Source organism: Mustelus asterias, chromosome 5 (assembly GCF_964213995.1).
Source record: "Mustelus asterias chromosome 5, sMusAst1.hap1.1, whole genome shotgun sequence".
Taxonomy (NCBI): domain Eukaryota; kingdom Metazoa; phylum Chordata; class Chondrichthyes; order Carcharhiniformes; family Triakidae; genus Mustelus; species Mustelus asterias.
The window spans coordinates 84524077-84540288 of NC_135805.1; the positions used below are offsets into that span (position 1 = coordinate 84524077).

The 16212-nt window shown below is 42.1% G+C and overlaps 1 protein-coding gene across 3 annotated transcripts in view; it reads right to left on the minus strand.

The window, feature by feature from the left end:
* The window catches only part of LOC144493660 (cerebral cavernous malformations protein 2 homolog), a 440921-nt gene that overhangs the window by 384157 nt on the left and 40552 nt on the right, over positions 1–16212 (minus strand). For all 3 annotated transcript variants that reach the window (XR_013497771.1, XM_078212948.1, XM_078212947.1), the window contains exons 4-6: positions 15251–15434; positions 8157–8284; positions 1927–2062 (exon numbers count right to left, since the gene is read on the minus strand). Coding sequence is in view for 2 of the 3 variants with exons in the window: in XM_078212948.1 (XP_078069074.1) it covers positions 1927–2062; positions 8157–8284; positions 15251–15434 (448 nt within the window). In the remaining variant the exon portion in view is untranslated. The remainder of the gene's footprint in view (positions 1–1926; positions 2063–8156; positions 8285–15250; positions 15435–16212) is intronic.

Consider the following 16212-nt stretch of genomic DNA (forward strand, 5'->3'; position numbering starts at 1 on the left):
TTAACACCACTAAGATTTGTTAAAGACAGTTGTTTTCCCTGTTCACAGAGGTCCCAGATCACTTGTGGAGTGCTTTACTGAAATAGCTTTCTAATCACAGCAAGTGCCAATGCAAAAATCCAATGCAAAATGTTTGTGTGCACATGCGAAATTAATAGCTGATGCTACTCATTTGCCATGAACGACAGAATGCAGTCCATTTATCCAATTTAGTTACACAATGTTCCCTAAAAGTAACCAGGCCAAATATACAAAGTATTATAGAGGGATTTTCAATATGGCCCTTGTGTAAATTTTGTTGTCTCTACTTTTGCTCAAATCTAAATAATTCAACATTTAGATCCAGCTCCCCAGCTACAGTCATAGCTAGGGTGTAGAGAAAGATCAACGTAACATAAAAGGTAGGTCCATTCAAAAATCTGATGGCAGCAGGGAAGAAGTTGTTCTCGAGTTGGTCAGTACATGACCTCAGACTTTTGTATCTTTTTCCCTGACGGAAGAAAGTGGAAGAGAGCCATGTCCAGGGTGCATGGGATCCTTGATTATGCTGACTGCTTTTCCAAGGCAATGAGAAGTGCACCCAGCCACTAAAATTGGAACATGGTATTGCACATATGTAATTGGATCAAAAGCAGGTATTTGAAACAGTTATAATCTGATGCTCACTAGATTTCTAGAACCATAGAAAATTACAGCTCAGAAACAGGCCTTTTGGCCCTTCTTGTCTGTGCCGAACCATTTTATGCCTAGTCCCACTGACCTGCACTTGGACCATATCCCTCCACACCCCTTTCATCCATGAACCCGTCCAAGTTTTTCTTAAATGTTAAAAGTGACCCCGCATTTACCACTTTATCTGGCAGCTCATTCCACACTCCCACCACTCTCTGCGTGAAGAAGCCCCCCCCCTAATATTCCCTTTAAACTTTTCTCCTTTCACCCTTAACCCATGCCCTCTGGTTTTTTTTCTCCCCTAGCCTCAGCGGAAAAAGCCTGCTTGCATTCACTCTATCTATACCCATCAAAATCTTATACACCTCTATCAAATCTCCCCTCAATCTTCTACGCTCCAGGGAATAAAGTCCCAACCTATTCAATCTCTCTCTGTAACTCAGCTTCTCAAGTCCCGGCAACATCCTTGTGAACCTTCTCTGCACTCTTTCAATCTTATTTACATCCTTCCTGTAACTAGGTGACCAAAACTGTACACAATACTCCAAATTCGGCCTCACCAATGCCTTATATAACCTTACCATAACACTCCAACTTTTATACTCGATACTCCGATTTATAAAGGCCAATGTACCAAAGGCACTCTTTACGACCCTATCCACCTGTGACGTCACTTTTAGGGAACTCTGTACCTGTATTCCCGGATCCCTCTGTTCAACTGCACTCTTCAGAGTCCTACCATTTACCCTGTACGTTCTTCTTTGGTTTGTCCTTCCAAAGTGCAATATCTCACACTTGTCTGCATTAAATTCCATTTGCCATTTTTCAGCCCATTTTTCTAGTTGGTCCAAATCCCTCTGCAAGCTTTGAAAACCTTCCTCACTGTCCACTACACCTCCAATCTTTGTATCATCAGCAAACTTGCTGATCCAATTTACCACATTATCATCCAGATCATTGATATAGATGACAAACAACAATGGACCCAACACCGATCCCTGCGGCACACCACTAGTCACAGGCCTCCACTCAGAGAAGCAATCCTCCACAACCACTCTCTGGCTTCTTCCATTGAGCCAGTGTCTTATCCAATTTACTACCTCCCCATGTATACCCAGCGACTGAACCTTCCTAACTAACCTCCCATTACAAAAAAAAGCTCAGAATGGGTAAATTCAGCTAGAGCCAAAAGCTCATACCAGCATGTATATTTAATTCAGATCGGAATTTAATTCATTTAGTATTAACACCTACCACTGTATATAGACATGTGCTTAGTTGGGGTAGAAGCACCATCAAATATTGCTCTATCCAAAAAGTCTATTGTGGACTCTGTGTAAACAACTTGGAAGACTTGACTGAGAAGGGAACAGAGTTCTTCTGCAGCTGCCTAGAGGAAAAAAACATAAAATTGATGGATATATTCAAGTAATTAAGGTAAAATATAATAGTGATCAAGGAAACAAAAAATATTTCTTGTAGCACAATGCAGCCTCTCCCTTAATACAACATTTATGTTTGGAACAATTTTCCACTCTATATTTACATTTAACATTTACACTTTTAAGCATCCAAAAAGCTAGGACTACACAACAGTGATAACACTCAGGAGTCTAAGACTGAATGCTAGATTTCTTGGATAATAAAGGTGTTCAAGAGGTTTGGGCATAACACAGGAGAATGCAGCTGACGTAGATCAGCCATGACTTTCTGAATGGGAGAAACAGGTTTGAAGAGCTGATTGGGCCTAACACTGCTCCTTTTTATGTTCTTGGCCATTTACACTTTCATTGGCTAAACATTTGAATTTTGTAAAATGCATCTGAAATTTTAGTATTTAAGCGTGTGCGTGGTGGTGCGGTGGCTATGAAAGGGAACCCTTTCTAACACAAGCAACCAGCATTAGCACTCAATATACATCATACAGTAGTGCTTCTAAGGAGAATAAATCTCTTCTACAATGCATCGACTTCAAAAGAGCCCATTCTACCACTAGAAACTGGATTGAGCCTGCCAAAATTAATTTCAATCAGACCCTATAGCCAAAGATTGCATACAATCACTGGGATATGAGCCCATATCCATAGATGAAAGGCCAGTATCTAAACTCGCTATACACAAACGTTTTAAACCAAGTAATTTTACTACAACTTCCATTAATAGGAGAAATTATATTCTGTACAGTAACACATACATAACCAGCACAGTTTTCTCACGTTTAGCAATAAACACTCATGGCCTTGGTTTGTACACATTAATTGACTTCACTCTAACTAATAAACTCCCAATTGTTGACAACAAACTTCTGCAAATTGCCAGAAGTTGATCCACCCTCACTATGTTTGTAGTACACTTGAGATTGTTGCAATTTGGGGGAAAAAAGTCTTAAACAACTTATGTCTTCCTCCCCCCCACCCCTCTCCCAAATCAAGCTGAGTTACACATCCAGAGTATGTGAAGGATGAAGAATTTCCCTTCATTCCATACGCCACACACACTTTGCCAGCATATTAAAGTTGCAAAATCAGAGTGGATGGGAGACTTGAATATCAACTGACAGGAACATAGTCAGATGTTAACCAATGCAGATGCCAAATCCAATCAAAAATGTTTAATTAATATAACATTACGCCACATGGTGGCATCGTAGAGGTGAGAATTTAACCACCAGATATAGATAAGGCGGAATAAAATATACATGTTAAAAGCACTTTGTCAAGATGCCATATAGGGCTGTAATTTCCCTTGTATGGATTGCCACACCATACCCACTCACCTATGAGTCTGATTTTCCCGACTCAGGCCAGGTGAGATCCAGGCAGTGCAGCCATCTCTTAACCCAGTGTCAAAGTCTAAGAGGGTCAGATTGAAGGAGGACTTCTTTACCGCACTAGTTTCTGTAAACCAGGTAAGTTTAAAGGTCGGAGTGAAAATGATAGGCCATGGAGAAGATCAAGTCCAAGGGGAGGGGGGGCATGGGGTCCAGCTGGGTCAGGGGTCCTGTGCAGACGAACTGAAAACCATGGGAGACTGAGGTGGGGAATACAGAGTAGGGATTGGTGTGGGTATTTAAAATAGTTATCCAGAAGTTAGAGGTTTTAATACTAACTTGTTCCGAGTGATTACCAGCATAACCCTGGTGAAACTATTCAAAGTTAGCAATTTAAAAGTCACATTTCAGGTTGTTCACAGCGTAGCACAATTGCCAAGGATATGTTAGCACTTCTAGACAATCGCCTTGCAAATGCTTACCTGGGAAGTTCCAAGAGGGATTCTTCAGTGTATCTTCGGGGTACCCCTCACCCCACTAATCTGACGCTGGAGCTCAGAAGTTACAGCTCAAAGTGTTATAGAATCATAGAAACCCTACAGTGCAGAAAGAGGCCATCTAGCCCATCGAGTCTACACCGACCACAATCCCACCCAGGCTCTACCCCATATCCCTACATATTTACTCGCTAATCCCTCTAACCTACGCATCTCAGGACACTAAGGGGCAATTTTAGCATGGCCAATCAACCTAACCCGCACATCTTTGGATTAATGATTTACTTTAAAGTGTGATCATTTAACTTGTTGGACCTTGCTATACAATCAGCTTACAATTTCCCTGAGCTGGTGGTGATTAGCCAGAAAACTCGAAACCAGAGCCAGTTGTTTTTTTTAAAAAATGGATCGAGAGGATTAAAGATTTGCCTTGGGCAAGACATAGGGAACATGAAATTGTACCCAAGATTTTTTTTTTTTAAGATTATGAATTTAAAACTTGTTACTAAAAAGATTAACAGAGCAGAGAGCTATAAAGGAGCAGGCCTAGGGAAAGAGCACAGCAAAACCAACAAGAGCTATTCAAAAGCTGGCCTGGGAGAGCACACAGCGAGACTGGACAGCCATAAAGCCACTGGCCTGGGAGAGTGCACAGTGAGGCAGTGTGATGAACCACATTCCAAAGAAAATCAAAATGCGTTGTCATCGGGAATTTAACTGATAGCAGGAAGGATCAGTGATTCCTGGATCGTCGGTTCCAGGTGGTGGTCATCGCACAGGTAGGGAGAAGTCAGGATAGTAGATAGGTGGCCATCTGGAAGAGGGGGAAGAGGCAGGTTGTAACAGGAGTCTTTGATGTTTGTACCAATCTAACAGGGACAGAGACAGCTCGGAGTGACAATAACTGAAGGAATCCAGCCCACACCATAGCACCAAAAGAAAAGGAACTGTGCAGAAATGAAATTATAGAAAATTCCAAAGTTAGGGCACTGAGAGTGCACATAATGCACTACTAGTTAGCGCCAGGATAAGGACGTCACAGAGTGGTTCTAGAATATTCTGCAGAGGGAAGGTGGTTAAGTTAGAAGTTGCTGTGCACAGTGGTACCAATGACATAGGAGCAGCAGGTAATGAGATACTAAGATCAGGTTTTCAGAAGCTAGAGGAAGCTGAAAAGGAGGACCAAGTGTAGTAATCTCTGGATTACTCCCAGTGCCACGAACTAGCCAGTGTAGAAGTAGGAAGATAGGAGGATCAGTGAGGCTTGAATCAAGGGAATGATTCTTGGGATATTGGGACCAGTTGAGGTAGAAGGCCTCAAAAGGGACAGGTTGCACCTCACATGGATTGGACAAAATGTCCTTCTGGGGAGGCTGTGTGGTAAAGACCTACACAATTTTTAATCTGGCGCTGCTGGGCTCCCAATCTGAAAATTAAAAATGTAGCATAATTTCATGCTAAATTGGCAAGGCAACTGCACAAAAAAAGTGCATAAAATAAGGGCATTGGACAGTAGCAGTGAAAGATGCAGTATTGTAAGACACGATGACAATTATGGGGAATGCAAAGGTCGGATTACAATGCTTGGATGTTAACACGGTGTGGAATAAGGCTTGTAATGTACAACAATAAATAGTGAGGATATGATGTAATGCCAAAAGGACCCCCGGGTGCCCCCTGGGCATGGGCACCCTGACAGTGCTAGCCTGTGCACCCTGGCACTGCCCAAGGGCCAAAGTGCCCATGCCCAGGGACACCTTGGCACTGCCTACTGGGCATTGGGCAGCGCCAAGGAGGTGGGGCCTGGGTGCAATCAGTAAGGGGGGGGCGCTGCCACTCTGCATTGAGATCGGTCTGGGATGGAGGGAGGGCAGCGATTGGGGCTGGCTTGGGCATTCGGGGGCTTGCCCGGAAATTGTTGTGGGGGCCACAATCAGGTCGTTGGGGGGGCTGGAAGGGCAGCACTGCAGGGGTCCTGGGCTGGCCAGCAAACAGGAGTTTGTTTGGGGCCACTGCGCAAATCGCAGAGCTACAGAACTGTCAAACTCCAGCATGAATAACCCCGCCTCCCTGGGTTTTTAATGAGATTCACGACTGGGACCTCTGCATTGCAGAGTGCAGAGATTCGGGGGAGAAGCTGACCTGTCAAAACTAGCGTGATCTAGAACAGTTTTGCTGCCAATTCAGCACTTTTGGGAGAATTGCCCCCCTGGTCTCTACCCAGATTGCAACTTAATGGAGAAGTGCAAGGAACAATCCAAAATAAGACTTCTAAATTGGCAGTGAGATGGGATCTAACAAGGATAAAATGGAACTAGACACTGATGGGTAAAACCAGGTACATTCCAACAAGAGCGAAAGGTAGGGAAGCCAAAAATAGGGCTCCCTGGATGACAAGGAAGATAGATGATGATGAAACAAAAAAAGGACGGTGCTTAGTGCATGTTCATAGTAAAGTCATAGTGAAAATAAGGCCAAATACAATAAGTTGAAAGGCAAGCTGAAGAGGAAGACTAGACTGAAAAGCAGGGAACCCAAAAGCATAGAGGAGACAAGTGGAACCTGATAGAGACACAGCATTCTTAAGAGGTGCAAGGCAAGGCTAGAATGAGTTTTTTACATCTTTAATTACTAAGGAACATGAATCTGACAAAATATTGGTAGAAGCAGAGATGGTGGGGGAAAGTTAAAAATTGAAAGGGTGGGGTGGCACTGGAAAGGCTGGCCATGCTTAGGAAGATAAGTCACTTCGTCCATACAGCTTGCATCGAAGGTTGTCAAAGAAATTGGGGTGGAGTTGGCGGCAAAAGGGGCTGCATTAACCAAGCTTCTCAAGATGTGGCAGAACTGCCAGAGAATGGGAGTGGCAAATATGATGCCTTTATTCCAGGAGGGATGTAAGGAGTGTCCCTGCAAAACAGAGAAGGTTGCCAACTTCTGCAACTATTTCTATATCTGCAAATGACTGACTATGACATTGCTACATGTTACACAAGGACTTACATTGAAGTCAATTTTTAAGTGAGGCCTCAAGGTGGTGGTAACATCCTTGCTCTCTTTTTAGGTCAAACCAAATAAACAAACTCAGATTAAGTCAGGACAAAGTAAAAGGGGCAGCTCCCCAAAAGGAGGGGGAACAGCCCGAACAGAAATCAAAGTACAAAGGAAACTTTAAAACATCAAATTAAAATGTGATTGTCAGGGTCAATAATGCACCCCTCATAACTAGAAGCTCCGATTCCAGTTCCACTCCAGGACTTGACGGCCAAGGAGGGTGCATTCATAATGTTGCCAAACAGGTTACGCAACAACTTGTGAATCCTTTCAGCAAGTAGGTGGTAAGAGCACGTGACTCCTGGTCAGCCACGTGGAAATAAATTGGAGTCTTTACCACAACATGCATGCAAAAGTGTAAGCTGTGACAGCAACTCCGATTTCTTGGTGGGGGAGATTTTTCTTAGTTGACTGGTGTGGATATTCAGGAACTGCCTCCGATACATGATCATAGAATCCCTACAGTGCTGAGGGTGGTCACTCGGCCCATCTAGTCTGCACCGACCACAATCCCACCAAAGCCCTATTCCCGTAATGCCACATATTTCCCTTGCTAATCCCTGATACTAATGGACAATTTAGCATGGCCAATCCACCTAACCCGTACATTTTTGGATTGAGGGGGGAAACCAGAGCACCTAGAGGAAACCCACGCAGACATGGGGAGAACGTGCAAACTCCACAGTGAGAGGTCGGAATTGAACCCAGGCCCCTGGCACTGTGTGGCATTGTGCCACATGGTGAAGATCACGGCACTGTGGGTCAGACCTGCCTTTGGGCAGGGAACCAAGATAAAAACCAAGACTACTAGTCACAATGTGGCCACTTATAAAACTGAGGGGTGTGAAAACAGTGCTGCAACTCAAGAAAATAGGCCTGTTCCTCAGATACTTTGCTCTTCCTGTGGGAGAATGACACTTCCTACTTGTGCATGGTAACGGAATAAAATGGCAATAAACCCTCTACATCAAGTGTTCATTACATCAAATTATTGGCCAGAAAACAAGATTGAAAGTTATCCAACTAATGGGATTAAATCAAGTGCTTTGAACTTCAGTGTAGTATTTAACTACTTCAAGTATCATTTCACATCACTTTTAATGTGGTACACATTTAGATCCAAATCTACAAACATCAAAAACTCAATCTCAACCAAAACTTACTTTGTTTTCTACAACAACCACCACCAGACTACAGGCTTCCATGGTTCCAGCTCCACTTTCTGACACTGACACCTGCATTTTTGTGGAACCTTCAGTGCTCTGACTGGTTGAATTCCCGGATTCATTGGCTGAAAGTAAAACACAAATATTTGATAATATTTTTGTAGTGTTGAAGAGGTGTTTTCTTAGAATGACATTTGTTCAACTCGTAAATATTGCTTAAAGCGGCTCTGACAGAAGTTTCACTGGGATTGCAGTATAGATAAGTGTTGCATGACAAATAAGAACTTCCACCAGGAACAAAATCATGCGTTTTTAAAATTTTTACAAGAAGGTAAAATTGAATTACTAATGCCAACTTGAAGCTTGGGGAGGTCAGTGTTCTTTGTGGCTCAAAGTTGTGTTTTCCTGGGATGCAGTTACTAGTTTTCATTACTTTCGTCTAACTACAGATAAACAATGAAGTATTGACCACAGCACAGAACTACAATCACAAATCAATTGTAACAGTCGAGCAACAAATCCTCTTGGGAGGACATCACACAAATGCCACATTTATTGAATTTAAATTCACAACTCATGTGAATATGGAATTTGAGCTGTGGGTTACTATTTTCTTGTGTCCCCATTTTTGAGATTCTCCAGTGAACCACCTCCGCTTTACTGTCAAGCCCCATCCCCTTCAGAATCTTGCACATTTTAACGAGATCACTTGTTTCTTGTTCATTAATCAATCTTCTATCCATGCTAATATCTTGCCACCAACTCCATGAGCACTTATCTTGTCCATTAACTTTTGTGCGGCACCTTAATTGAAAGCGTTTTTGAAATCTAGGATACCACATCAATTGGTTCCCCTCTATCGGTTACATTTTCAAAAAAATACTTCCTCTTTCATAAAACCATGTTGACTGTTTCTGATCATACTAAGGATTTTCTAAATGCATTAAAAGTTCATTACAATCATAGAGTCAGAGGTTTACAGCATGGAAACAGGCCCTTCGGCCCAACTTGTCCATGTTGCCCTTTTTTTAAAAAACCTTAGTCCCAATTGCCTGCATTTGGCCCATATCCCTCTATATCCATCTTACCTGTGTAACTGTCTGAATGCTTTTTAAAAGACAAAATTGTACCTGCCTCTACTACCACCTCTGGTAGCTTGTTCCAGACACTCACCACCCTGAGAGAGAAATAATTGCCCCTCTGGACACTTGTATCTCTCCCCCCTCACTATAAATCTATGCCCTCTAGTTTTAGACTCCCCTACCTTTGGGAAAAGATATTGACTATCTAGCTGATCTATGCCCCTCGTTATTTTATAGACCTCTATAAGATCACCCCTACGCTCCAGAGAAAAAAGTCCCAGTCTATCCAGCCTCTCCTTATAACTCAATCCATCAAGTCCTGATAGCATCCTACTAAATCTCTTCTGCACTCTTTCTAGTTTAATAATATCCTTTCTATAATAGGGCGACCAGAACTGTACACAGTATTCCACGTGTGGCCTTACCAATGTCTTGTACAACTTCAACAAGACATCCCAACTCCTGTATTCAATGTTCTAACCAATGAAACCAAGTATGCTAAATGCCTTCTTCACTATTCTGTCCACCTGTAACTCCACTTTCAAGGAGCTATGAACCTGTACCCCCAGATCTCTGTTCTGTAACTCTCCCCAATGCCCTATTAACTAAGTCAGTCCTGCGCTGGTTCAATCTACCAAAATGCATCACCTCGCATTTATCCAAATTAAACTCCATCTGCCATTCATCAGCCCACTGGCCCAATTGATCAAGATCCCGTTGCAATCAGAGATAACCTTCTTCACTGTTCACTATGTCACCAATCTTGGTATCATCTGCAAACTTACTAACCATGCCTCTTATATTAATGATTTGGCTGAGAATATAGATGACAAACAACAGTGGACCCAGCACTGATCCCTGAGGCACACTGCTGGTCACAGGCCTCCAGTTTGAAAAACAACCCTCTACAACGACTTGTGTCACAAATTTTGTTTCCATTTAGCTACCTCACCCTGGATCCCATAAAGATTAGTAAAAATTCCAGCATTTCCCCACTGTCAAGCTCTCACAAATGGGGTTACATTTTCTAACTTGTAATTTATTGGGATCATTCTGGATTCTGGCAAATTTAGGAAAATCGGAACCAATACATCCACTTTCAGAACCCTCAGACGTAGGCCATTAGGTCCTGGGGATTTAACAATTTTAGTCCCTTTCTTTTTCTCTGCTGATATTGATTACCTTCAGTTCCTCACTCTTATTAGCTCCTTTGTTACCCTCTATTCTGATGTGATGCATGTCCTTTGTACTGAAGGCATAAACATTTGTTAAATCACTCTGCAATTTCCTCGTTCCCCATAATTTCTTCTGTTGTTCCTTCGAAGAGAGCAACATTTAGTTTAGCAAGACACCTTATTACACTTGCAAAAGCTCGTTTACTCTCATTCTATTTTTTTCTTTAACCAACTTTTTGGTCACATTGATTTCAAAAACAGAAACAGAAAAAAAAAGAGGCAGGAGGAGGCAGTTCAGCCCTACGAGCCTGCTCCACCATGAATTTGATGATTAGCCATGATCAAAATGAAATCCCACATTCCTCCCCATATCCCTTTAGCACCAAGAGCTATATCCGATTACTTGAAATCACACAACATTTTGGCCTCAATTATTTTCTGTGGTAACGAATTCCACAGATTCACCACTCTCGGGTAAGAAATTCTCCTCGCCTCAGTCCTAAAATATTAACTCCTTATCTTCAAACTATGACCCCTAGTTCTGGACCCCACTCCATTGGGAATATTCTCTCTCAATCAACCCTGTAATCCTGTTAGAAGTTTATAGGTTTCTATGAGATCCCCCTCACTCTTCGAAACTCCAATGAATATAAATCTTGGCCTTGGCTCATGAGAGACACCAGCCATTCCAGGAATCAGCCTGGTAAACCTTGGCTGCACTCGCTCTATAGCAAGGACATCCTTCCTCATGAAGGACACAAAATTGCACACACAATTCCAGGTGTGGCCTCATCAATGTCCTGTACAATTACAGTACAACATCCTCCTTTCATATACTCAAATCCTCTATAAAGGCCAACATACCATCTGCCTTCTTTACTACCTGCTGTACTTTCGCACTGACTAATGCATGAGGATTCCAAGGTCTCGTTGAGTTCTCACCCCTCCGAATAATAGTCTGCCTTCCTATTATTGCTACCAAAGTGGATAACCTAACATTTATCCACATCTGCCATACACATGCCCCTCACTCTGCCTGCTCAAATCACACTGAAGCATCTCTGCATCCTCCCACCCAATTTATCCTTAGGCTTATGCCCTTTGCAACATAGTAATTATAATTGCCTTTTAACCCAATAGTCTTAATTTCTTTAGGTGAACCACAAATGGATTTTATTGGAGTTTGTATTTTTAAATAGAATGTATTGCTGTTGAACATTGAATTGCTTGGGGAGGAAATCTGCCATCCTTCCCTGGTTTAGCCTACATGTGACTCCAGATTAACAACAATGTATTTGACTATTAAATGGCCTAGCAAGCCACAGGCCAAGCCAGTGATATACACATCCAATGAATATAAAAAAATGCAGCACTTTATCTAAATGCACAATAAATAAATAAAAAGTGCTCAAGATCAAATCCATACTGCAGATACATGATCAGCAGATGACGAAGGTTGGGAAATGAATAATCCAGAGTAAACAATCTTTTCAAAAGTCAGCCAGAATGGAAGTGGTGGTAACTGCCTTGGTAAGGCCAATATTGAGGGAAAAAAAACTTAACTCAGAAGTAATATCAGTGTTGGGTGGGTGGAGATGAGGATGATGGAAATATTTTATAGCCCCCCCCCCCCCAACTCCCCCAACCGTTCCATTATCAGACAGAGCATTAAGGAAGAAACAATGTAATAATTCTGGTCCGGTCTATATGAAAGCTAATCAAATTGGCAAAGATAGTTCGGAAAATGACTTTGTAGAATGGTTTTGAGACAGTTTCCTGGAACAAAATGTTTTGCATCCATTCAGCGTAAAGCTATTTAAATTGTGCACTGAGGCAGGGTTAATTAATCATATAGTAAAAGATTAATCTGACTGAAAATGTCAATGCAACTGAACTTCATTTTAAGTTTGAAATTCCAAAACAAAAATCTTAAATAATATGCTTGAGGGGCGAAGGTTGATTGGACTAATAGACTAAAAGGCGTGCCTTCTGGCTCAGCAACTCTGGAGTGGAAGTTGCTCAAGCTGCAAACAATTCCCACAGATAAGTCTGTCCAGACTGCATTGAATTCCACAAACTCCCACATGTTACAGTCCATAGAACCATAGAATTTCTAACCAGATTCACATTTACCATGGCTTATCCATCTAACCTACACATCTTGGGACACTAAAGGGCAATTTTACTCTGGTCAAATCTACCTAACCTGCACATTTTTGGACTGTGGGAGGATACCAGAGCACCTGGAGAAAACCCATGCAGACATGGGGAGAATATCAGTCACTCAAGGCTGGAACCAAACCCGGATCCTTGACGCTGTAAAGTAGCAGTGCTAACCACTGTGTCAGTCACTAGATGCCCTGCCAGGTCTGTCCAACCTTAAATTAGCCAGCTGCTATTTAGTAAATTAATAGCAAGTTGCAGACTTCTAGCTTGGAGACACTAACAGCTACTGAAGGCAGAAAAGCAGCACTGCCTCTCTCTGTACTAAGTTCCCGATTTAGCACTCAGTTCACAAAGCGCTGTTTCCAGGTTTCTATGCTCACCATTACCTCGCCTTGTACGTCTTATCAAATCTATCATTCCCATCCTACCAAAATCTATTTCATACTCTCGGAATCAAATTTAATCTGCCATACATCTGCCCAATCCATCAGTCTGTTTTCACTACCCTCACAACACTCCCAATTTTTGCGTCACTTGCAAATTTTGAAAGGTTACGCACACCCAAGTCTTATTAGTATACATCAAGAAATCAATGGTCTGGTTCGGACACCTGGGGAACATCACTATATATCTTCCTCCAATCCAAAAACAACTGCTTACTATCACTCAACAAACTTTGATGACTTCCAAAAGACAGAGTGCCACAATATACACATCAAGTGAGCTGGTAACTCCTGAAAGTAGTAGCTGGCAGACAAGAGAAACAACATGAGGGAATAATGTATTTGACTTTGCCCTCACCAATCTACCTGTTGCAAATGCACCTGAAGTATGAGTGACCATAGGACATCTTCCATTATAGCATGAAAAATGCCATACAACAGGTGGGATAGAAAGGAAGTGGATTTAGCAGTTAAAAATTAGGCATCCATGAAGCACTGCAGACCAAGAGCAATAAACCATTTTACCAGAGTCTTATGGCCCAGCATAGCCCTTACTCTTCCAGCACCACTGAGCCAGATATCAATGAGGCCTAGCACGAGGCATACCCAAATATGAAAGACTGAACCACACTATTCTCACAACCAATATATTGATATTTGAATTTGCATGGCACCTTTAAATATCCAAAGTACTTCACAGGGTTGATCATGGAAATCTGACATCACAAGAGGAAGTACCAGGACAAGTGACCAAAAGCCTGCTCAAAAAGAGGTAGGTTAAGGAGCGTCAAGGGCAAGGTTTTGACCTTCTAATTAACTATAGGAAATTTCTGCTGATCCTATACTGGGTTGCCAGTTAAGCAGCATGAAAGAATAGACACAGCGAAGAGGTCGACGGGGTTGTAAAGTGACGGCAAAGCCCAACACGCGAGTACAAAAGATGGGAGTGAAGGATTCACAAGTATCTGCCAGAAATATTCAATGCATAATCCCCAGGTGGATCCAGAGATACCCACCAGATACTAATGTTCAGCCAGCTCAATTCATTCTACATTAGTTGCACTGTATAAACTGTGACGGCAACATCCTAGCTATACTGAAAACCTGTACGCCAACTAAGTTATTTCAGTGCAGTTAAAACATCAGCATTACCCACCAGTAAGTGAAACTATTCAGGTTCTCTTATCCGCCAAAAAAGACAAAATCCAACCTAGGCAATTCCCACCTATTCTTAGTAATCAAGAGAATCATGTGGATGGCGCCTTCTACAGCACTATCAAGTGCAACTTGCTGAAAACCCATTCACAAATGTTCAGTTTGGTTCTGCACAGTAAGAAGTCTCACAATACCAGGTTAAAGTTCAACAGGTTTATTTGGTAGCACACGCTTTCAGAGTGTCACTCCTTCAGGTGAGTGAGGAGTTCTGTTCACAAACAGGGCACAATTTACAAGATAATGGTCGGAATGCGAGTCTTTACAGGGTAATCAAGTCTTAAAAAGGTACAGACTGAGTGGAGAGAGGGTTAAGCACAGGTTAAAGAGATGTGAATTGTCTCCAGCCAGGACAGTTAGTGAGATTTTGCAAGCCCAGGCAAGTCGTGGGGGTTACAGATGGTGTGACATGAACCCAAGATCCCAGTTGAGGCCGTCCTCACGTGTGCAGAACTTGGCTATCAGTTTCTGCTCAGCGATTCTGCATTGCCAGGGGAGACGGCTGGCGACTATCTCGAGTTTGGTTCTGCCAGGACCATGTGTATCCAGGCCCCATTGGAGCTTTCAAACAGACAAAGAAACCCGAATTCTGGGCGGCAAGAGGTGACAGTAAATCGCTTTATCAAGTTAGTATTTGACAGGATGTGACATGAAGGAGCTCCAATAAAGTTGAAATCAAAGGTTTGGAGAAATTTTCCACTGACTGAAATCATGGCCAGCAGAAAGAAATATGGTTGCCTCACTCTTCAGTAGCAAAGGATATTTAATTAGGTCAAAAATCATCAACATACGTGCACAAAGGATAATTCTTTAAAATGCCTTTTCCACTTCTAAATTTAGGTGCTGGTATGTGACAAATAGCAGGACTTAATCATTTTTGGTATCTTTTCACATAATCCAAGTATGCAAAGTGTGTGTGGAAGCTCCAAGAAGTTTTTTCATAAAACACACTTTTCTGCCGCAAAAGCCAGGATGAAAGATGACATTCTTTCAGCCAATACGCTACAACTTACCAGTTTTGAAAATGACCAGGTGAAGGGAATCATCTCTGATGTAAGAGACTGCTGCAATGTCATGGATTGGAACTCGGAGGATAATTTCTTCTCCATCTCGCCATACCAGTTTAATATTGTATGCGGACACACTAATCACTGCATCTTGATCTTGTGTTAGCGGCCCTGGGAGCTGATGTGCCCTCTAAAAATGAAGATACATCACTTATTATTTGAAGTAAATTCTCCAAGATAAGATACCATTCTTACATCTGACAAAACAATTTCTGTTCAAGAACTAATTTAATCAAGCTACCAATGTCAGCAACATGAAGTATAGTTGGCTCTCAATTTCATCAAGTAGTGAATGCAAGTTCAGGTGTTACATACAGTAATAGTCCCAAAAATTCTAACTAATCAGCAACATTATTTCTCCAGTGCCTTACACAACGTCAAGATCTCCCAAAGCATTTCACTGCACAGCTATCATAATATAGGAAATACAGCAGCCACACATAGCAAGACACCAAACAACAAGATCAAAATGGCCACATGATATGTTAGTGATATTGGTCAAGGCTTAAAATGCTCACTACAACACTAGGAGAACCCCTTACTTTGACAAATATGATATCTTTCATATCCATCCTAGTGGGAAGTTAGGACATTAGTTGGTAGCACTTCCAATAGAGCAATATGCTCTCAGTACTGTCCTGAAGCGTCAATCAAGATCTCCACAGTGGAGCTTAAATCCGTGGCCCGACTCAAGGTGGCAAGTAGGTGGCTACTAACTCTGTCAGACTCAAAAAATTCAGTAACTTTATCAAGTAAACTGAACCATAGAAATCAAATCAGCGAGTGACATGGTGGCAAGCACTGCTGCCTCAGTGCCAGGGACCCAAGTTTGACTCCTGGCTTGGGCCACTGTCTGTATGGAGTCTGCACGTTCTCCTCGTGCCTGCACGGGTTTCCTTCAGGAAAGA